Source organism: Lachnellula hyalina (genome assembly GCF_007821495.1).
Source record: "Lachnellula hyalina strain CBS 185.66 chromosome Unknown contig00067, whole genome shotgun sequence".
In the NCBI taxonomy this organism is placed as follows: Eukaryota; Fungi; Ascomycota; class Leotiomycetes; order Helotiales; family Lachnaceae; genus Lachnellula; species Lachnellula hyalina.
The window spans coordinates 75497-97167 of record NW_022157181.1 but is presented as its reverse complement, the minus strand read 5'-3'; the positions used below and the strand labels follow the sequence as shown (position 1 = coordinate 97167).

The 21671-nt window shown below is 47.5% G+C and overlaps 8 protein-coding genes across 8 annotated transcripts; 4 read left to right on the top strand and 4 right to left on the bottom strand.

Moving 5' to 3' along the window:
* Positions 1 to 5545: 5545 nt before the first annotated feature.
* Positions 5546 to 7481, top strand: caf5_3 (Caffeine resistance protein; the record flags this gene model as incomplete). Its single annotated transcript, XM_031148912.1, has 4 exons — positions 5546 to 5683; positions 5740 to 5985; positions 6042 to 6467; positions 6537 to 7481. The coding sequence occupies 4 exons, from the start codon at positions 5546 to 5548 to the stop codon at positions 7479 to 7481; spliced, it is 1755 nt and encodes a 584-aa protein (XP_031005321.1).
* Positions 7482 to 7850: 369 nt separating this feature from the next.
* LHYA1_G003945 (uncharacterized protein) lies at positions 7851 to 9043 on the bottom strand (the record flags this gene model as incomplete). Its single annotated transcript, XM_031148911.1, is given in 3 exon segments — positions 7851 to 8121; positions 8240 to 8862; positions 8882 to 9043. 3 exon segments carry the CDS (start codon positions 9041 to 9043, stop codon positions 7851 to 7853), a joined length of 1056 nt encoding a protein of 351 aa, XP_031005320.1.
* A 2059-nt stretch (positions 9044 to 11102) lies between these two features.
* sfh1 (Chromatin structure-remodeling complex subunit) lies at positions 11103 to 12958 on the top strand (the record flags this gene model as incomplete). The annotated part of the gene is made up of 2 exons (XM_031148910.1): positions 11103 to 12803; positions 12854 to 12958. 2 exons carry the CDS (start codon positions 11103 to 11105, stop codon positions 12956 to 12958), a joined length of 1806 nt encoding a protein of 601 aa, XP_031005319.1.
* A 353-nt stretch (positions 12959 to 13311) lies between these two features.
* LHYA1_G003943 (uncharacterized protein) lies at positions 13312 to 13815 on the bottom strand (the record flags this gene model as incomplete). The annotated part of the gene is made up of 1 exon (XM_031148909.1): positions 13312 to 13815. The coding sequence occupies one exon, from the start codon at positions 13813 to 13815 to the stop codon at positions 13312 to 13314; it is 504 nt and encodes a 167-aa protein (XP_031005333.1).
* A 1045-nt stretch (positions 13816 to 14860) lies between these two features.
* Positions 14861 to 15659, bottom strand: LHYA1_G003942 (uncharacterized protein; the record flags this gene model as incomplete). Its single annotated transcript, XM_031148908.1, has 2 exons — positions 14861 to 15392; positions 15499 to 15659. 2 exons carry the CDS (start codon positions 15657 to 15659, stop codon positions 14861 to 14863), a joined length of 693 nt encoding a protein of 230 aa, XP_031005332.1.
* A 79-nt stretch (positions 15660 to 15738) lies between these two features.
* Positions 15739 to 16475, bottom strand: Rpn13 (Proteasomal ubiquitin receptor ADRM1-like protein; the record flags this gene model as incomplete). The annotated part of the gene is made up of 3 exons (XM_031148907.1): positions 15739 to 16247; positions 16294 to 16363; positions 16425 to 16475. The coding sequence occupies 3 exons, from the start codon at positions 16473 to 16475 to the stop codon at positions 15739 to 15741; spliced, it is 630 nt and encodes a 209-aa protein (XP_031005331.1).
* A 219-nt stretch (positions 16476 to 16694) lies between these two features.
* RPL6B (60S ribosomal protein) lies at positions 16695 to 17619 on the top strand (the record flags this gene model as incomplete). Its single annotated transcript, XM_031148906.1, has 3 exons — positions 16695 to 16910; positions 17081 to 17416; positions 17467 to 17619. The coding sequence occupies 3 exons, from the start codon at positions 16695 to 16697 to the stop codon at positions 17617 to 17619; spliced, it is 705 nt and encodes a 234-aa protein (XP_031005330.1).
* Positions 17620 to 18641: 1022 nt separating this feature from the next.
* Positions 18642 to 21157, top strand: YOL057W (putative dipeptidyl peptidase; the record flags this gene model as incomplete). Its single annotated transcript, XM_031148905.1, has 7 exons — positions 18642 to 18766; positions 18822 to 19197; positions 19294 to 19374; positions 19436 to 19838; positions 19896 to 20083; positions 20133 to 20414; positions 20489 to 21157. 7 exons carry the CDS (start codon positions 18642 to 18644, stop codon positions 21155 to 21157), a joined length of 2124 nt encoding a protein of 707 aa, XP_031005307.1.
* Positions 21158 to 21671: the final 514 nt, after the last annotated feature.

The window sequence follows — 21671 nt, the reverse complement described above, 5'->3', positions numbered from 1 at the left end:
TATTCAGGAATGAGGATTGTCCAGTCAGGAACTCTATTCTATCAGAGACTCCTTATCCGGGAATACGAAATGCGGCATCACACTTAGTCATGGACAGGAAGGTAAGCCTTGAAGCCTGTCTTGCAGCTCTATGCTGGGTTTAGCAATTCTGACTCGAGCTTCCTCCGGTCGATATTATGTGCATTTTGTAGCAATCAACTGACTACAGTACAAGGCCAAAAGCAACCATGCCGATGAATATCAGATTTCTTGACTAGTATATTTGCCCCAAACAGTCATCGAGTACGTTAGAACTTAGAGGGGAAGCTCTAGAGTTGCAAACCTGGTCGGGAGAGATTCTTTAAATATGAGCCCATGATTGGACCAGGGATTCGAGGATCTAGGGTTATTGAGACGCCCTAGTATTTTATCCAGTTCAAAAAAACGCCGTTTCAAGGCTATTTCGGAATAAAAAGCCGAGAATATTGATGGCTGACTATATTGGGAATAGTCAACTAATATACAGAACAGTACCGGTATTCCTTGCTCCTTGGAGATAAGTCTCCACGAGGTTGATCCCACTCCGGCGAGCTTCGTACTAGTTCTACGAAGTATAAGCGCAGCAGAGCGTTTCTCCGTTCAAAAATGTAAATGCTAAGGGCACGAGCCTTAAAATGGCCCGACCCTTCCGAGCATTGTTCCCACTCCATCGCCGAGCCTTACTCCAACTTCCTTCTGTTCAACATATTATATTATTCCAGCCAAAAGCCTCAGCGGCCCATCATTCTAGTTGCTCTTTCATACCTAGCTCCGTAGGTAAGGTAGATTCAGCTATCCATCTATACGCCTGCAGCATGACTCGCCTGGCGGTGGAGTCTGCAGAGTTCGATTCTCATTGATACGGGCAGAGCCGCACCTTGCATATCTCGAGCATGGTCCTGTGACCCCTCTTCCGCGCTAAGAGCTTTTGGCGGCATTCTTATGGATTATAGTCCTTGTTGACATGCTTCCTGAGGGTGTGGTAGGATTGCTTGGTTGCATCAAACCCACGCCCAAGTGCCAACCTCAGCGCGTAGACCGCGTCCCTCTAGGCTGCACGACATAGCCTTCTACCACACCACATGCCGAACCCTGGACTCTGGCAGAAGGCTGCCAAAAGCTCGGTTGCTATCTTAGTGACTCTGATGCTGCTTCCGTACATCGATGGCTGCAAGACGGTGGGAAATCTTGCAGAACGGTTACGGGAGATCTCCCTGGCGCAGCGCGAAGTAGTACCTCTGCAAATCATCCTTCTAGGATTGAGCCCCCCACAACACTGAAACAAAGTTGTTTCTCTTTCCCCACACGAACTTTACATTCCTCATTTTCCCGGCTTTCAGGAAACCCAACGGGTCTAGATGCTTGGTGAACTCTCCACAGAAGTAACATCCTGCGCCTTAGACTTCGTGTAACGGTCCCGCAGTAGGATGTATGACTGCTTTAATTCCGGAAACTTCCATCCATACATTACACATTATTCAATCGCCACGATAGCGGGATGTTGTTTCTTTGTCACGTGAGGTGCCCTTTTCGAATATGTGGCTTGCAAGTCCTTGTAGCCAAGCCGTGTCCTTTATTACCCGTTTCTCAGTAGCTCATGTGTCTTTTATTCTTTTCATGTCACCCTGGGGGCCGGGCCGTTGCCGTTTTATACCCCACTCCCTTGAGATTTGAGATGTCCCACGACAGTTGGTACTCCGCTGCAAGTGGTTAGTTGACCTTCTCATAGTTCGCAAGATATCACGTTGATGAACCTAGAATTCATCTATGAGTAATGCGATAAGTCGACCTCACATACATAATTACTATGCACTTGAAAAGCATACCACTTCTGGCCCCTATATCATAATGATATGCTCAAGTTGTCCTAGAGCTATTTTGGTCTAGAACCCCTTTGTTGTCTCACAATTGCTCACTTGATCCGGGATGTTTCGTTGTTCTGTATGCCAGTTACTACGTTATTGTGGAGAACTCTTATCGAATTTCAATTCTGACTGCAAAGAATCTTTTGGGGATAGGTGTTCAGGACCACAAGTTATGTTCTATGTTTAGAAACCCTCATACCCAGATAGCCTTTCGATTACGCAGATACAAGCAAAGCATAGCTGCCCAAGCGGCTTACTATGGGGTACGCCATCGAAACCTTATTCCTCCAGGGTGGTTGGTGTTGAGACATGCTGGCTATTATTAATCTTCTGGATAACATTTCCCATCCGGGCTTCAGCGTCTACAAGCTCTACATCACTTGGTACGTTCTGGCTAGAAGTTGGTGTCTCATTCACTTCCTCTTGCTGTTCTTTATGCTGCTCTCTAGACCAGTCAATTTGTTCAGGTAGATTTATACTGTGGAAGAGCGATTGGGATGGTAAGCCAACCACTTTCAGCACCTGAAAGATGGTTCTCGGCCAGTCTAGGATTGGTCCGGATTGGCAGCACCGAAGAATTGTACTCAACGCGGTCCTTCGGGTGAACTTTCTTGATACGTTCTTCGAATGTGAAGATAGTGCTCATGAGGTTTCTCAACATTATGATTAGGAACCCATTGAGCTCCTATCCGGCATGGACGTGAAGTGCTAAAGATCAATGAGGGCAGAGTCTATATTTCGTGGTAAGGATTTCGCAGGCTACCGCGACCTATTCAAAAGCTGACTGGCATACATACAATGCGGGGGCTTAACTTCGAGACGAACCCAAGAATAGCCGCTTTCGTTCAGCGCTTCAAGTGCTTCGTCTGTCATGTACCAACAGCTAACATCATCGTCCGAATCCAAGTCATCCGACGAAGTAAGTGCACTGCGTGTGGGGAGGTTTGCTGTCCCGAATGCATCAACGGTGTACTCGAATGCTTCTGACTATGTGGTACGGCTATGTTTTAGCTAGTGAGCGGTATCATGCTCCCTGGGTGAGTCATTTGACAACCCACCACGGCCGTGTCTGAGATCCAGTGGATGGGGATCTTCCGCGTTAGGTTCGAGTACTCCCAGAAGAAGCTCCATCTCTATTCCGAAGGTGAATAAGTGGTGGTAGGTTACTCATTTTCGTTTTCCCTTTATTTCCAGCACGAGACTATCAAACCTAGTTGAAGATGATAATAATGTCAAAGCTGCCAATGACCAACCGAACGAGGCTGTGAATATTGTGGTAAACGACGTCGATGGCTAAGCCTTAGAGATTTCCGCGCTAGACTTTCTTAAAACTGTCTCTCGGTCATCTTTGCGTATGCTTTTCAGTAACAAGATTTATTTACAATTTTCATCTGCCTTTATTTCCAGAATCCCCCTTAGTACTATTCCCATTTTTTCGAGCGCCACGCTCATTCTCGCTCTATCTTGTTCGACGATGAATGCGAGTAAAGCGGTTTCGAACCATAGAACAGCATCTGCGCCGGCAAACCCAATGCCTTCAGCAGATGAACGAGACCAAATTCCTCAAGTTTATCATCGATATGCAGCGAGAGGAAACTGCTAAGGATCTTCAAGTCAACCTTGTGAGCAAAGTCTACTATACCCACACATAGTTTAATCCAATGTTCAACGGCAGCAGGGTCCAGAGTCCCTTCATGCTGTCTAAACTCAATCGTCTTCTTGACCGGATCCGCACCGTGCAGATTCCGGAAGTTATACGCACCTCTCTCGTGTCTCGCATTCACCATATCCATAACATACTCCCTTAGCCGCTCATCGCTGATCTGCAGACCCTCGTCCGTGTACAGAATTGCCTCGAGGCCTTTCCTAGGATCCATCCTACCCGCCCGATTCCAGTGGCATAGGTTGGAGTCTACGCGCAGGCTGGAGCAATAATAGTTGTCTAGCCTGTGCGAGGGGTGTATGGTATCTAGCACCGGCTCGAACGTCCACAGCGTAGCGAGGATTTTCTGCAGCGTGGCCCCGGAAAACCCTGCCGTCTCGTTGCCAACGTGCACGTGTAGCCCCGTACTCTCAGGACACATTATTCGGTAGGTATTCGTCAAGACCTCGCACACTGCGCCGACTTGCTGGCAGGCCTCCGCGGTGAAATACAGAGGAGGGGACCGTACCTCCACGCGAATGAAACGGTAGGGGGTGTCCTTGGGCTTGTCGATACTTACATCGTCCACTACTTGCCAGTGCTTCATCTGTTTGCCCAATGGATTATGTTCGATAGACGCTAGGATCTTTGCTCGACTAAGTGTCTCTGCTACGCTTTCATATGCCTCCATATTCCCGCAAGGCTTGTAGCTACCCCATCCCACGCGCTGATTTGTGGTGGTAATTCCGTATACCTGTCTAGGATCAAACTCATGCGGATCGGCTACCCCATCATCAAGTGTTGCGAGGGCAAATTCGATTTCTACGCCAAAAGTAAGACGGGGATCTGCTGATCCTGAGCCCATATTTTGCTACTGCTAGTTGCTTCCGGTTTGGTCTGAAGGTTCGATTTATCGATTTGGGTCTCTCTCTCACTCCTGAACGGGATGGATGACATTGTGGGGGATTAATACATGGCAATGCACATTGTTCCTCCTGTGTCAAAGAGTTTGACAGAGCTCTGTTTGTTACTGAAAGAAAACCAAACCAACAATGGCATTGTGGACGAGACCTTCTGATGGGACTACAAAGGAGTGCTCTATGCTATGGGGATTTCTCCTCACACTTCCCATTCCCTAGCCATAGTTTGCCTTCTCTTGCACGAGCCTACCACAGTAATATAATGCATGGTAGTTCAATATCCTAGATAAAGTCAGCAACTACGGAGTTTAAACAGAGGTACAGGAGTAAATCTGCGATCCGGAGAACTTGAATAGGTCGTAGAACTACGTAGAATCTGGTATGCGGATGCTTTCGAAAGTCATACATAAGACATTGTAAAACTTGCAGTCCCACGCTTTACGCAATCTAGTAACTGAAGTCTCTTGTTGCATATCGTATTAAAGATTTGCACCAACCAAAGTGCTGTGGCTTTTCCACTTGTATTGGATTGCTCCCATTACCTCTTCGTGTCTCCTACTTCCACTTATAAATGCTAAGCTATATTAACAAGAGCTATAACTACCTTATACTAGCTACTGTAGTAGGAAGTGATCTAATCTGTTACCTGCGATATCAACAATGTTCATATCTAGAGGACAGTAGGAAAACATACCTAGTTAATGATGTCATTGACACAAGGAGTCTCCACTAAAATAATGTGGAGTTATGTATCTTCAGGTGGGGTTGCAGATTAACAATCATAAAGGTAAATGCCGTTTCTTATATTTAGCAAGAAGAAGCCATCGAGGGTTTCCGCGTGTTTGATTGGGGGGCCGAGGGGGCCTTTTATAGGGAAAGCGTAAAACACTCTAGGAGTGGTCGATCATCAAGCAATATCAACCAACTTACATGCGGATGATGTCAACAGCTTGAATTAACTTGCTTGAGACGTCTCTGCGTCTCTTATTCGTATCAACTACCTAGCTATGTAAATATACAAAAATGTTCAGATTTCCTCCATGTTTCTTGTCCATTAGTCGACAACTCTATAATTCCCTCGCGCAGCTGTTATTTTTACGATGAGTGAACTCATTCGGGACACCTGTTTTGGCCATGTCTTGCGTCTCGCTACAAAGGGAAGAGTGCTGCAATATGAAGAGGACATCGATCCCTCGCTGTGGGAGAGGTACATAGACAAGGAAAAGTCGGGTCGAATGGTAAGTTCTCAGCAATATCTGCTTTGCAGGGAGCGCTCTAACGCGGTTTCGATTAGGCACATCATGGCCACACTGGTGAAGAAGAAAAGGAGGAAGAGAACCGCGGATCAAATGACTATGACTCCGACCGACGCCAGACAGCAGCAGCAGTACCCAACCAATCCAGCAGTTCCCGAGATACTTCAGATACTCGTGTAGGTAGTCAGGACCCGCCGTGCAACGATCCCAGTGGAGTTATCGTGGATCCGGAGAAGGGCAGAGATGTCTCGATTGTTACGTGGTACGGAGAGAATGATTCAGAGGTAAGTGTTTAACTCCCTTTTCTCGAAAATCTACGGCCGTTCTAACCATTTTCAAGAATCCTCAAAACTGGTCCAAAATCAAGAAATTTGTTGTCACCGGCCTCATATGCCTCTTAACCTTCTCCGTCTACATCGGATCCTCCATCTATTCTGCTGGAACCCTAGACATCGAAAAAGAATTCGGAGTTAGCCAAGTCGTTGCTACTCTTGGTCTTTCACTGTTTGTTGCTGGATACGGTCTAGGCCCTATGCTTTGGTCTCCCATGTCCGAGATTCCTCAAATTGGACGGAATTATGTCTATATCCCAACTCTGATCGTCTTCGTTTTTCTCCAATTCGCCGTCATCTACGCGAAAAACTTCGGGATGCTTTTGGCTTTCAGGTTTTTGACTGGATTCTTTGGATCCCCTGTACTCGCTACCGGCGGTGCCACGCTTGCGGACATGTACAGGCCTGCCAAAAGAGCATATGCAATCGCAATAGTAAGCCAATCCTCTTCTTTGGTCCCCAAGAGTCGAAATGTATCAGGATTGAAGACTGACTTGTCATAGTGGGGTGTAGCGGCAATATGTGGTCCAGTGCTTGGACCGCTAATCGGAGGATTTGCCGCTCAACACAAAGGTTGGAAATGGCCCATCTGGGAACTCCTTTGGCTCTCTGGCTTCTCCTTAGTCCTCATGAGCTTCCTCCTCCCCGAGACATCTTCTTCCAACATCTTGTACCGCCGCAGCCGTCGTCTCCGCATACTCACCGGACGCACCGACCTGAAGTGCGAGCCGGAGCTGATGGGCGAGCAAATGAGCATCAAAGACATCGTTCTCATGGTTGTCATCCGGCCCTTCTCCCTAACCTTCACAGAGCCAATCCTCTTCTGCCTAAATCTCTACATCGCGCTCGTCTACGGCCTGCTCTATATCTGGTTTGAATCCTTCGCCATCGTCTTCATCAAGATCTACGGCTTCAATCTCGGCGAAGAAGGCCTCTCGTTCCTCGGTATCTTTATTGGCGGTCTATTCGTCATACCGCCTTTCTTCCTCTACCTGTATTTTGTACAGGAAAAACAGTTCAACGAGAACGGCGAGATAAAACCAGAGAGGCGTCTACCGCCTGCAATGATCGGCGCCTTCTGCATCCCCATCTGCATGTTCTGGTTCGGCTGGGCATCAAGGCCTTCCGTGCATTGGATCGTGCCGATAATCGGATCATCCTTCTTCACGATCGGCGCCTTCTTGCTCTTCAACTCGGTCTTGAACTACCTGGGCGACGCATATCCCGATTACGCAGCTTCGGTCTTTGCCGGTAATGATTTCATGCGTTCGAGCTTTGGTGCTGGATTCCCGCTCTTCGCGAGTGCTATGTATAAGAATCTTGGGGTGGCGTGGGCTAGTAGCACGCTTGGATTTTTGAGTGTTGCATTTATTCCAATTCCGTTTGTGTTGTATTTCTATGGGGAGAAGATTAGGAAGCATAGCAAGAGGGCGAGACATGATCTATAGATTTTTAAAGATGGAAAATTCGAAATAGGGTTGCTTCAAAAGGTTAGACTGTGTAGATAGAAGAGATAGAGCATTTTGTTGATTTTATGCTGCATTAGAAATGATATATAACGTATAGATAGAAAACAATAGGTACTCATGGTCTTCAGAGGCTTACAAACTGACCATAATGCCTTAAAAGTATTGATATAATACACATTCCCATGCGATTGCCACGGATTTGGAATATTTCAAATGTCTCAGGAGTACAATGTAACATCATGAACTGTTCATAATAGTTTACTCGTTATGCTAACGCTGCTGTCCTCCTTTGAGAAAGCTAATAATATTTGTCTCGTCCGTTCAAATTCATTACTCAATACTAATACTTCACATGCCTGACTCTACCAACTTTCTAGCCTCATTCCAGCTATCTTGAAGCGCACAATTAGTCTTCCTGCAAAACACCTTCCAAACCACGCTCTGCAAACTCGCATATGACATAGTATATCCAAGTTCAAAAGCGTTCATGTCGTCTAGCCCATGTTGGAGCTCCGACTCCGCCCAAAGTTTGTGTTTTCGGTTGCGATTCTTCGAATCGGCTACATACGACCACGCGAAATAAGGGCCATACCGCTGAATCCTGTCCTCGAACACACACCTATGTTAGATTAGTCAAATGTTCCAGGATCTTTGAGACATTTACTGAAGGACCCGTGGGGAGGTCCCGAGCGTAAAAGTCTTGGAATGTCTGGAATATTGAAATTGGGTCTACTCACATGCGCTCTCGAGTTAAGTTGTCACTACTCGGATCATTCCATAAGGTCGGGGAAGTTACTTCAGGCTGGGAACTCGATGATGCAGGAGCGATACGTGTGCTGCTGCTACCCAGACTCGTAGGAGGGGAGGCAAGAAGCGCCTTCTTGGTGATATTGAAGAAACCTTGGCCGATGACCTCCACCAAACACCCAAGGGCAGAGAGTTCCATTTCGTTGAGACATTCTAGGAATTGTGCCTGCGCGGCACGGATACTATGCGTGCCATCGACTCCTGCTGTACAATCCGCCAACCTATATAGCAGGCAAAATGCCCGCTTTTTGAACGCCCTCACACGCTGTCGAAGCTCCCCTTTAGGTACGTCGAGCGTAGGCCAGCCGTTCCTGTCGTCGTCCATGTGAGTTATTTCATGGTCTGTGAGATACTCGAGCTGGGAACTCCGTGTCCGCATTTCTAGGTACCATTCGTATGTAAGAGAATATACGATGGCGTCGCGAGGAGGTATACGTGAAGAAAATACCAATGGTTCTGAGGAATTGACGTAGATGAGACGGTCGTCATGCTTGGAGAGTGCCTTCGTAATTGACGTTTCGTATGATTGAAGTAAAGACCGGAACGACTGATGCTGAATCAGTATGACAAACTCTCAGTTGCAATGGGAGATTATCATTGACCTTGGAAACACCAAGTAAGACTGCCGCGGCCTTCGGATCTTCGTCAATCGCATGTTCCGCAACCCTCAAGCAAACCTCGGGAACGAGGTCGATACCACCCGGACTCCTGAGCAGATTGAAGGTATTCGACATTTTCTGAACACCCAGGTCTGGGCTAGAACGTCTTGTTCTTTGTTGACACTGAGATGTGTACCGTAGCAATAACTCCCAAGAGCTGCAAAGCGTAGATAACGTAACAATATTGCGTAGCAGCAATGATGGATGGTTGTCAAGCAAGTAAACAATGATGTTGAGTGACGAGAGAGCGAAGAAAGATAGAGAGATGCCTACATTGGTACTTACCACTCACCCCACAAGGTACCTGCCTTGTCACGACGTCTCGGAAGAGAGAGGGAAGGCGCGAGAGGCTGTCGAGCCTTCCACCTTGACGGGTACGCACGTGATTATGAATGGTAGCCGGGAAGTCTACATGCTTTCGGAAGGTACGACTCTAAGATATGAGTACAAGTTTGATGCTAGTAAAATAATTGTATTGATTCTGCCAATAAAGAGCCGCCGAATCTAAAGATTGTAGAAACCTAACTCCACTAGTTAGTCTCCATGGCCCATGCAAATACATGGGGATCTCTACCACGGGTGGTAGTATTGTTCAGTCTACAACTTTGGCAACGCATTTCCTGAACAGCTTCTCTATCCGACGTTTGTGATCGTTGTCGAGATAGTACCGTTGGCTACAAAGTCCAACTAGAATGAGCCTCTTAAGGTTTAGGCACTCCATACTCAAGGCCCCTTCACCCAATTTCTCCTCGTATTCTTCGTGTGATTCCGCAGCTTCACTCTACTCCCGCCTCGAGTGCGACTGCAGATCAAGGCAAAGGGTCTCGAGGTAGGGCAGCGTTCTCCAGTCAACCTGGAGTGGCCATTCCCAGGCTGTTTCTTGAAGGTCACAAATTTCATCCTTGACGCAGAGAACCAGGTGCCGTATCATTCCGCTAAACCGCTCCATGAGAAGGGGAGGGTTCGATGTATGAAACGCTTCTTGGGCGGTGAGAAGGGGTTCAACGAACGTGAGTAGTTGCAGCGTCTTCGGGTCATGGGCGCTCTTCCAAAGAGCAGAATCGGACTCGGTTGGAGTCGTGCGTGGCGCATCTGAATCTCTACTATAAATTGCCGGCGTCATATTGAAGACGAAGACATTGTGTCGAAAGAAAGCTTTGTGGCCTTCTTCGTAAAGCAGCGGGCTAATACTGCTAAGGTAACTGTCGGGCTTGAGGGCATAGTAGTTTCGTAGAGCGCAGGGATGATCAAGTTCGCATTTCCACTGGTTATGACATTGGTCGAAGATGGCTCGAATACATGGCTTTTCTGGAGCGAACAAGTCTTGAATTATCTGAAGCGACAGCTCCGCAGGCAATGGGGCAGCTTGTGGAGTGTTCTCCATAGTCAGGCTAACGAATGTCGAGATTTTGAGAGTTATGAGTGTCAAAAGTTCCGAGATTGAAATTGTGAAACGACTTTAGTAATTCTCAAAAAAAAAAATATACAAAAGTAGGGAACTACCCACGGGCACTATATACTAGACAAATAGATAGCATGATCATGCCTAGAATGAATGGCTTGCCAGGCCCATTCCATTGTAGGGAGGCTAGGTAATCTCGTGATTCATCCATCTTGACGTGCGGTCTCAGGACTACTGAAAGCTGAGAGCGAAACTTAGATGAATCTTGGTGCACTAGCAGAAGTGGAATATGAGTATAGGTATGATAGAAAAGAGGTTATATAGGACTAATAATAGCTGAGTGCCAAACTTAGACGGATCGTATGAAGAGAAGTTTGGCTGGTGGGGTGCTGCTGCTGGACGCAGAACGGAACGGAAAAACTTAATAGCGAGGCTACCCTTACCGTAAATAGTTAGCCATCTTCGGAAGTAACTTGTCGCGAACATTGCTTCTTGGAGACGCGACCAAAAGTTCCATTTGAATTCAACACTTGAAGTTCTTCTTGGGCAACGAGATCTCTCAGGATCGCCCACATCATCAATAGACTGCCCTGTCCAGATTCAAACACAACTGCGCGTTAGCCTCACATTTGCGCCTAGCCCTTGCTCAGCACACTCCGGCGCATTCCTCCCTGCGGTGCCAGAATCCAAGAAACGAGTTAACTCTGGATATGCTGGGTTAGTAACGTCAGAATGGCGACCGATCTCAAGAAGAATGATCCTCCGCAATCCTTCATCTCGAGCTATGCCCCACGACTGCGCACCTACGCCAATTCCCTACTGACGCCGGTAATACAACCTGCAACAACACTTGTTGCGCCCTCGTCTAGAACTACGAAGAGAGGTACAACTGCGATCAATTATGCAGAGGATGGCTTTGAGGACTATGATGATGATACCGATGACAACAGCAGGAGACGGCCCACAGGGCTGCGGAGCATACGAAGAGATGAGTCGGGCCTGGCAAAGCAAGACCCTTCCGAGAAGGTTGGAAAGGAAACCTTTACGCCTGTAGAATTACAAGGAATATGGAGAGAGTGGATGGGCAAAAGTAGGACGGCGAAACCAGAAATGCAGAACTTTGCACAAACAGCCCTCCCTCTGACGTTAATTCCAATTCGAATCGATCTCGACATCCCCTCCTATAACCCCGCAGCACCTCTTCCAGTTCCCCAAGGCGTTGGATATGTGCAAGTCGATACCAATCTACCGGTGTATCGACCACAAGAGACCACTGTGCCATATCGGTTGAAGGACATCTTCCTATGGAATTTACACGAAACATTGACTACGACGGATCAATTTGCACAGGTAATGGTACAGGATCTGGACCTTCCAAACCGAGCACAGATGGCGAGTGAAATCAGCAAACAGATTCGAACGCAGTTGGAAGAGTATGCGGGAGTAGCACTTCATCCATTGTTTCACTCCCAGCAAACCTCAACCACAAACGGACCTATTCCTACCATCAAGGCGGCTCCTATTTCGCGAGATGCATCTTCAACTCCAGCGCCGATAGCTGCTAGTGGGTATGCTACACCTGTGCGTAATGGCGTATCACAGCCAAACGGTCTTCCTACAGCCTTGGCGATTGAAGACACCCTCTCCCAAGGTGTAACAGCCACCGCCACTCCCATCACCCCCGAGTCTGATGAATTCAACCCAGACGATATGTATCGGTGCATTATTTCGTTGAGCATCAATTTGTCCAATCACCTTTATCAGGACAAATTCGAGTGGTCTCTTCTTCACCCACCTGGAACTGCAGAAGTATTTGCAAAGCAGACCTGCTTCGACCTAGGTCTTCCTCTAGAGTGGGTTCCAGCAATGACACATGCAATCTACGAGGCTACACTACGGCAGAAGAAGGAAGCTTGTGAGAGTGGAGGCTTGGTAGGCGCCTACAGCACCGATGTACAAAATGACGCTGCCCATGGGGTTGAAGCCGGGTGGAGGTATGAGCTTGACAACCTGGCAGATGAATGGGAGCCCAAGCTCGAGCAACTTTCAAAGGAGGAGATTGAAAAGAGAGAGGGTGACCGCGAGAGACAGATCAGAAGACTACGGCGAGAGACTGCGAGGTTCTCATCAAGTGCGGGAATGTTGGGAGGTTTGCCGCAAGCTACTGAAAACAAGGGCTACTTCGATCCTGAACCAACAGAAGAAAGAATGGGTAGAGGCGAACGAAGTAAGAAGAAGAGACGATTTAGAAGTTTGAGTCCGTTGAATAGATCCGGAACGCCTGGTGGGCGAGGTACGCCCGACGGTGGTATTGCTGGCTACGGGGGTGGTGGATCGCTCAATGATTACGAACGAAACAGCTGGAGATGTACACACTGCAAAGTCTGGGGGACGGCAGTTTGGGCAGTTAGGAATGGGCCGCAGGGAGAAAGGGTAAGTTTCAGGAGTTATACCCTCTAATTGTCCTTACTAACCAATAACAGTCGCTTTGCAACAACTGCGGATACCTCTACGAGCGTGATGGTAAGCTACCTAAGTGGTCTAAGGACTTGCATAAAGGAGACCCGCGAGCAGTGGATTATCGATAATGATACATGGGGGCTCTCACTTATCCTACCTTCTGTTATTCCCATTTGCTTATTTAGGGATATTTGTGTAATTGGAGTTTAGATGGAGCCTGGATGGGACATATTACGTATCTCACGTGGTCACAAATTGGGTCTCTGTCGATTGAGCGACAGATGGAGGTTGCCATGATCTGTACAATAGCGAAAACAAGCCGATCAGTCCAATAAGTAAACAAACGGTCTCATCCTGTGGTATTCTGAATGCAGATATGATCGCCGCTTAATCATTGGATTCCATCCATAAAAAGCAAAAAAAGAGAAGTCTTCAGCAGCCAGAAAATCAACCTCCAAACGCCTTGCAACGAACGCACCACCTAGCCCCTACGAATCCGCTTTGATACGTTCTCCGAGCGCTCAACTACACCCCTATCCCTCTTCACTCCGCCCTGCGCATCCTGCCCCTCCAGCGTATCCGGCGTCTTCGGGCCCAGCTGCTCCTCCTCCTCCTCCCTTCCCTTCTGAAAAGCCGACCCGGCAACCGTCTTGCTCAAAACCGCCTTATCACCCACCACGTTATTCGAGCCCTCGACCTTAATCTCAGCCGTGACTTCCATCGTAATCGGGCGCGGTCTTCCATCGCCATCAATCATGGGCACGCCGCCCGCAACAGTGCTCATACCCCTAAGAGCTGCCACGACGGCCGCAGAGACTTTGGATGCGTTTAGCGCGACGTCAACGGACACGGAGTTGCCGTCGCCGGTTATCATGAGCGGGGTGTTGACTGTGATGCGGATTTCGGAGAGCCGGGGCTCTTCTTCGTTTTCATCGTCCGAGTCGTCGACGTGCGCGCCTTGGATGTTGAGGCCACCGAAAGACATGGTGGTTGCGTTGTAGGTTCGTGGTGGAGTGATAGGTTTGCTAGCCGTGGGTTGAAAACTGCGAGCTTTTATGGTGCTTACGGCTCAAAGGGGGAAGATATTCAATGCTTTTTGGTTGTCGATGCCACGATGTAAGGTGAATTTACTTTAGTGATAAAGGGACTTCTCTTAATTCATTAAAGGTTGTATTTGAGGATTCGGAAGATCTTCCGCTTGCAAGAGAATCAGAAGAAGTTTATATATTCCAGTGACCCATCATAAATGAGAGAGTGAATAGTATTGTAAAAATGGAACGCTTTATAGTACAATGAAACCTTCGACTGAAGGGTCGTATTGAAGACTGAACGTTCTGGGGGAATGTATAGAAGAGAGCGAAGCCTGAATGAACAGAAGCAGAGAATAATAACAATACGAAACGCGAAATATCAACTTGAAATATCGGTACTATTGTCTTTTCATCCGTACAATTTAGCGTGGTTACCTAGGTATTGAGGGCTTCCTATTGAGAAAGGGGACAATAGGAAGACTAGCGCAAATTGAAAGAACAACGCGTCTGACTCGCGACAGCTGAGTGCAAGTCGCTCATTGCTCATGTACAATCAAGAACAGTGATACCCACCTGGTTAGCAAGGCATAGAGGCGCGTGCCACCAAATCAAGCGTACTATTAATTGGTGAAGGATTCTTTAATGATGAGCAACGTTCCTATTCAATCGAGTATTCTTCTTTGAAGTGGTTGGGAATGTAGCCACTTTAGCGAACGCCTCGGCCAGCTAGAGCAGAGCAGAGCAGGGCAGGGCAGAGCACTGTCACAACAATTAACGCGGCTCAGTGAAACAGCTGAAATATTTGTTGTCCTACTTTAGTCTTGAAACGGTCCTGTCCTGTTCCTATGCGGTATTTCGGGCTCCTCTTGGGGTTTTGTGGTCTGTGGTGACTTGTGTGCTCTATTGCATTTCATAACCCGTATCATGCTTCTAGAAGCTCTCTATTTCAGATACATGCCTCCATAGAAGGTTGGATGAAGCCCTTGGTTTTACATTACATTACTTGTTTTGCTCCACTGTTTTCTTCGCACCCTCAACGAATGCTTCAACCGCATCTCCTCCGCCAAGTGGCACACTGCCACCCTTGACCAATCCCCCATTCTGTAATCGAATTTCCAGAGCTTCTGCAATACTTGGTAGACCTCCGTCTCGAATTGCCATAGTAAGGCTTCCCAAGCTTTGGTGAAACTGTGGACTTCTTAAGACACGCTTCAATATGGATTTCTTCTGGTCTAGGCTGAGAGCTTCCATCGCGGCAGCCGCGGTCGCTGCGTTTGGTTCAACCATTCCATCTATTGAGGCGGCCGATTCTTGTGCGATCAAGAGAATTGTTGGAGGCAGATAATTCAAGAGGTTATCGATTTGGGCAGGGGAAGCTGAGTCAAGGGTTGGGATAGTTGTAGATGATGGAAGTAGATCCGGCAAAGTGGTGTAGACCTGACCCTGCGTTTGCTGTTGAGGCACTCCGCCTTTGAGGGAGTTAAGGAAGTTCTGGACAACCGTAGCCGCATCTTGTGACTCTGAGCCTGCACTGTCACACGTTAGCTGCAGTCCAAAGAAACCATAAAATGACCTCGGAATGTCGTGTTGACCGATATATAAGATCATGCTCCACCCTGGGTGGTAATTGAAGTCACAAGGGCTTCATGAGCTTGGCCCGGTCAATGTAAAAGATTCGACCGCTGTGGACAATGCCAACTATGACCTTGCCAAGCCCTTCGAAGGCTCTCCAATCGCCCACCCAAGGTGCAACATTGGTCTCGTGTATACCAGCAAACGCGATGTTCATTGAGGTCATCTAGAAGTACATGTGCTCATCTCTCATTTATGTCAAACGCCTTAATGTAAATACTCAAGCTGGGCTGTGAAAGGGTGACCTACGCTCGTCCCCCATCAGCTCCACCTTCCCTCGCGCCTGAGCCTTCCTCTCTAATATCCCCGCCAGTGGCATCAGGTCCAGCACCGCCACTGCCCCCGCGTTGGTGTTCCGATGCATCCTCGTGGCCTTCAGCATCCTCCATTGTCTCATCCCCATCGTCATTTCCACTATTGCCGTCTCGGACCTGAGCAATCTCACCTTCCACATTGACATCCTCGCCTTGTAGTAATGTGTCGACGATCTGGCCAATCTTCAAGTCCCGTGGACTAAACCAACTAGGATCTCCATTGCGAGCTTGGGGCTTCGATTGCAGCCAGAACAAGTGTCTTTGGGAGGAAGAAGAGAACTTGAGCGTGAAGATACGGCCGTTCGTCTTGGATGTGGGCTGATCGGAGGTCTTGTATTCGTAAGGCTCGAAATGCCCATCCATCGGGAACATCAGCAGGTTAAGCTCGGCTTCTTCAGTGATGGGTTTGCTTCGTTCACGCCAGCAGAAGTGGACCAGTTCTGCAAGATGTCAGCAAACGCTTGCTCCAAAGTTAGAGCCACATACCATCTTCGGAGTAGAGGTAGATGTATCCAGGTGTGGGATCTGGGGTGACTTTGTAAGGCTTGCTGCTTGTCTATTTGATGTATGTAAGTAAAGAAGAGGTCGGCAGATCAGGTAATTTAATGAATACATACGTCGACTTCGCATTTTCCTGCCTTGAATGTGATTATTGGTGAAATAGACATGATGGGTGGTTGCGGATGCTTAAAATGTAGAAGTTTACCTTCTTACGAAAGCTCTGGACGCCTGGACGAACATGAAGCTCCAAGAAGTCGCGACGGGAGCTAGTGACGTATCAGGCTAAGCGTTTGCCACCTGATACATCAGGCAAGTGCGACCCTTAAAGCATTCGCGAAAGCGTCTGATTGGCTAGTAATGAGCAAGTGGGGAAGTGGGTTCCCACAATGAAGTTGATTTTAAAATCCAGGCGAGCAACATTCCGACTCACGACAATTTCGACACCATTCACGAACCGCCCAACAACCATCGACCCGGTTCTCGTCAAGATGTCGACAACTACACAAAAGAAGACCTTCGGCAAGTCGACGAGAGAGGTTCCTCACCACTCGCAGAAGGCCAAGAAGTGGTACCCTGCGGAGGATGAAGTTGCCCCAAAGAAGGTGTGTTATATCTTTCTCTTGAGCCTTCGCGCTTGACTGGCACGACGCAATTGCTGGCTGGATCACTTGTGCAGAGTAATTCTGGACTGTGTGGACCCGAATGCTTCCAGCTCCGAAGCAATAGTTGCATCATTCAATACATCAAGGGCAATAACTAATGGCGCATCCAGGTCCGAAAAACCATTCGTGCTTCTACTCCTCGATCAACTCTCACTCCCGGTGCTGTCCTCATTCTCCTCGCTGGTCGTTTCCGTGGCAAGCGCGTCATCCTCTTGAAGAACCTCCCACAAGGTGTTCTCCTCGTTACTGGTCCTTTCAAGATCAACGGTGTTCCCCTCCGCAGAGTCAACGCTCGTTACGTTATCGCCACTTCCCAAAAGGTCGATATCGCCGGTATTGAGCAAAAGAAGCTTGATGAGATCTCGGGGGACAAGTACTTCACAGCAGACAAGGCAGAGAAGAAGAAGGGCGAGGAGGCATTCTTCCAGCAAGGAGAGAAGCCAGAGGTAAGAGATTTGAAAGAGGTATTTGACGAACCAAATTGACAACTTAATAGAAGAAGAAGCCATCGTCCAGCCGTGCCGCCGACCAAAAGGCCGTTGATAAGGCACTCCTGTCCACCATCAAGAAGACACCCGTTCTCGCAAGTTACCTCGCCAGCTCTTTCAGCCTTCGCAAGGGTGACAGACCACATGAAATGGTTTGGTAGATGGTTGGTTATTTGGGGCGTAGAACAGTGGATGAGGGACACATTCGGCAATTCTGACCTTCGGGGTATTGGTCACAATTTCTGCGGCGCTTTGTAATCAGATTTGCAATAACGAATACATCACAAAGCAAAACAATGGTCGTCTTTTTATTTTGAAAGTGTGGAAACTAACGAGAAACCTACTAATACAGCATTGTTATGGAACTTGTAACGAGTGGATATTACAGCATGATCGAGCAACTAAGAGCAGCTAGATCAGATACCCTTCTCTGAGTGGGGGCTTCGCGTGGCGTTCTGGAATTCAGGTCTATCCAAGTCTCTATAAGGCTCACAGCGATACCAGAAAGGCCGAATTAGTACTGGAATATCTTCTTCAAGCGCCTATTCCAATGCCCACGATGAGACTTCAAGGATAGATCTAGGGATGCTTGTGCTTTGACCTTTGGTTCAAATTGAAACTGCAGTCCCTACGAATCGTAGTGCCTTTGGATTGTCAACCAATACCTAGACTTGCTCTGGCTATACTATGACTAGTGTATTGATTTCAAAACTAGAGAATCTGTCTAATATGACTATCAGTGCCAACCACTTAGTGAATGCTGCGAGGATGGACAAGAAATACTAACAAGAATTATCCCGAATGACTTGTCTCGAATGAGATATTAAAAGGAAACCCAAAGGACGTTGACCCCCCCGCACCCCCCCCCTTCCCCTAGTAATTTAGAAAAATTAAGCATGCTACATGGTCCGTGTAATATAGCCAATGGATATAAGTTAGAGACAAAAAGAAACAATTTTCTATCAACTTTCTGAAATCCCCTGCAATGTCACTATGGAGGCTAAGACCTTGTGCAAATGTATTCTTACCTCATTGGGCAGCAGCGAGACCCCGCCTTCTCAGCCTCGCGGGGCGGTCAACAAATGCATGCCACCTACCTAGTCAAACTCCCCTCCTTCGACGTGTCATGACAACCTCGCCAACTTCCCTAAATCGACTCTCAACTATCCAAAGACATCTCACAATGAACGCAGCAGAGCTCAAGAACTTCCTTGCGGACTCACCTCCAAGCGCAGTTACCCTAGAGATAAAACCCCATTTTGAGGCCTTGTCGGACAAACAGGCTCGTTATGCCCACTTTATCAGCAGGTTGAATATCCCATACTGTCAGACATCCTCCAGTAACTAATTCGTGCCTCTAAAGAGCTGCCTTTACTGGTACCCGTATCACTCTCCGCCAGGTGTCGCCGGAATCTGAAAGCATCTTTGACTTCATAATCGAGCTCTACAAGTCCTCGAACGGCGACTGGAAGGCCATTCAACAGAAAGCCGGTATTAACGATGAAGACTTGCAGTTCTTCTTGCAATATGCTACACAATTCTTGGGTAATTGTGGCAATTACAAAGGCTTCGGAGATTCCAAGTTTGTGCCGAGATGTGAGGAGAGGGTGTTCGATGCGTTAGCCGCTATCTCTCCAAAGGCATCCAGCCATTACAAGGCTACCAATGGTGCAATTTTCTCCAACAATAACTCAGGAATCATGCACCTAGGATTTCCTGACGAGGGGCATATGACAACGGTGAGTGATGCCTAAAAATGTCTCACATATCCCGAAACTTTTACTTTCAAGGTTTACTCCTTCAGTGATTGATACTGACGACTCGATCCACTGCAGTACTATCCCGATTCTAAGGGCATTACAAAGGCGGATATCAATGCTGTTTCTGAGTTCTTAGAAAAGAAGGGACTCCTTCCGGTTCGTGAATGAGGACCTCTACTGGCGACTCTATGTACAGGACCTTGCTAAAGTCTCGCAGGAAAACACTCGACTTAGAAAATATGCCGACGGCAACTTTGACCTACTGATTGCATCTGCAGTTACAGAAGTCCCACCGGAAGGCGGTGATATTGGAAAAGAGACCGAATTCGAGATCGACACAGGTTCATTGAAGGGTCATAAATTGAAGCTAGTCTATGGTGACTACTCTAAGGAGATGGGTATTATCGCAGGCTATCACAAGAAGGCTGCTGAAAATGCCGAAAACGACAATCAAAATAAAATGCAATTGGCGTATGCAGAGAGTTTTCAAACCGGCTCTCTCAAGGCATTCAAAGACGCCCAAAGATACTGGATCCGTGATAAGGGCCCAATGGTTGAGTCAAATATCGGCTTCGTTGAGACATATAGGGATCCGCAGGGTGTCAAGGGCGAATGGGAAGGTATATAGTGCTCTGCGTTTGGGTGTCATTTAGTATTGATTTCTGACTGGCTCGCAGGTTTCGCCGCCATGGTCAATCTCGAGCGTACCCGCGCGTTTGGATCGCTCGTTGATGCTGCCGAAAGTATGATCCCAAAGCTTCCATGGTCTACGGACTTCGAGAAAGACAAGTTCTTGAGCCCTGATTTCACCAGCTTGGAGGTTTTGTCATTCGCGGGCTCTGGTATCCCTGCTGGGATTAACATTGTAGGCTTTCTAAACTCGTCTACTACCGCAGCAAACTAATGAAACGCAGCCAAATTACGACGATATTCGACAATCCGAGGGGTTCAAGAACGTATCTCTAGGAAACGTCCTCAGTGCCAAGGCACCAAATGAGAAGATTCCCTTCATCGCTGATGCAGATCTTCCAATTTATCAAAAGTACCGCGATGCTGCCTTCGAAGTGCAGGTTGGCATTCACGAACTTCTCGGCCACGGGACCGGAAAACTTCTTCAGGAGACGTCCAAAGGAAAATACAACTTCGATACAGCTTCGCCTCCAATTAGTCCTGTCACCAACAAGCCAGTAACTACTGTAAGGATAATTGGCTCTTCTTCTGCTCTCAAAACACTCTTGAAGAGGAAATAACTGACTCTTCCGTGCTTTAGTGGTACAAACCAGGCCAAACCTGGGGCTCTGTGTTCGGAACTGTTGCTTCCAGTTATGAGGAATGCAGAGCCGAATGCGTAGCCATGGCGTTGAGTTGTGATTTCGAGATCTTGAAGATATTCGGCTTCGGAGATGGAACAACTAACATGGATGGAGAGGCTGGAGACGTCCTTTACGCTGCATACCTATCCATGGCCCGAGCGGGAATTGCATCTCTCGAGATGTGGGATCCAAAAAGCCGCAAATGGGGTCAAGCACATTCTCAAGCGCGCTTCAGTATCTTGAAGTGCTTCTTAGAATCGTCAGAACCGTTCTGCAAACTGGATTACAAGAACGACGATCTTTCGGACTTGACAATCAAGCTTGATCGCAGCAAGATTCTAACCGCTGGACGCAAGGCAGTTGAGGCTTATCTTCAGAAGTTGCATATCTACAAGTCGACTGCTGATGTGGAGACGGGAACCAAGTTCTACAATGATATGACCCACGTAGAACCCGAATTCTGGGGCGAGAAGATTAGAAATGAGGTTCTTAGGAATAAGCAGCCAAGAAAGGTGTTCGTCCAGGCAAATACCGTCCTCGACGAGGCGACTGGCAAAGTTTCTCTGGTAGAATATGAGCCATCCTTGGAGGGCATGATCAAGAGCTATGCCGAGAGGGCTATTTGAGTACATTTGATAGGTTATAAAGGCGTAGGGTTGTTGCAAGGGAAAGACTTTATAGGGATATATGGAAAAGTTTTGCTTGTTCAAGAATCCAAATAGCGGATACCCATGAATAAATGCCAATGCAATTCTAGATCTTCCGAATCCCGTCTCTGAGATTCAGATCAAGAAGCATACAAAGCCGTGATTCATATGTGCATTAAGATCGACCCTGACAGGCTTTGCTGAACGAAAATATGTACTCCAGGAGCCCCCCCTGACGATAGACAATACGATCAATCTGATAGTCAAGTATAAGAGAACATGAGTAATGCCCACAACACTCAGTAAGACCTCGCTATCCAATTTGCTGGTCGATTAGATGGAAATATAATTATGTGATATAGCTACCATGACAGGCGCTCTCAAGCTCGATTGTTCTCCATATGAATCCATTTTCATCAAAGCAATTCTCCTCTCTCAATTCAAATTTGTATTTCCTTCCTTCCACTAGCGCATGTGTAAAACGCCTCATATT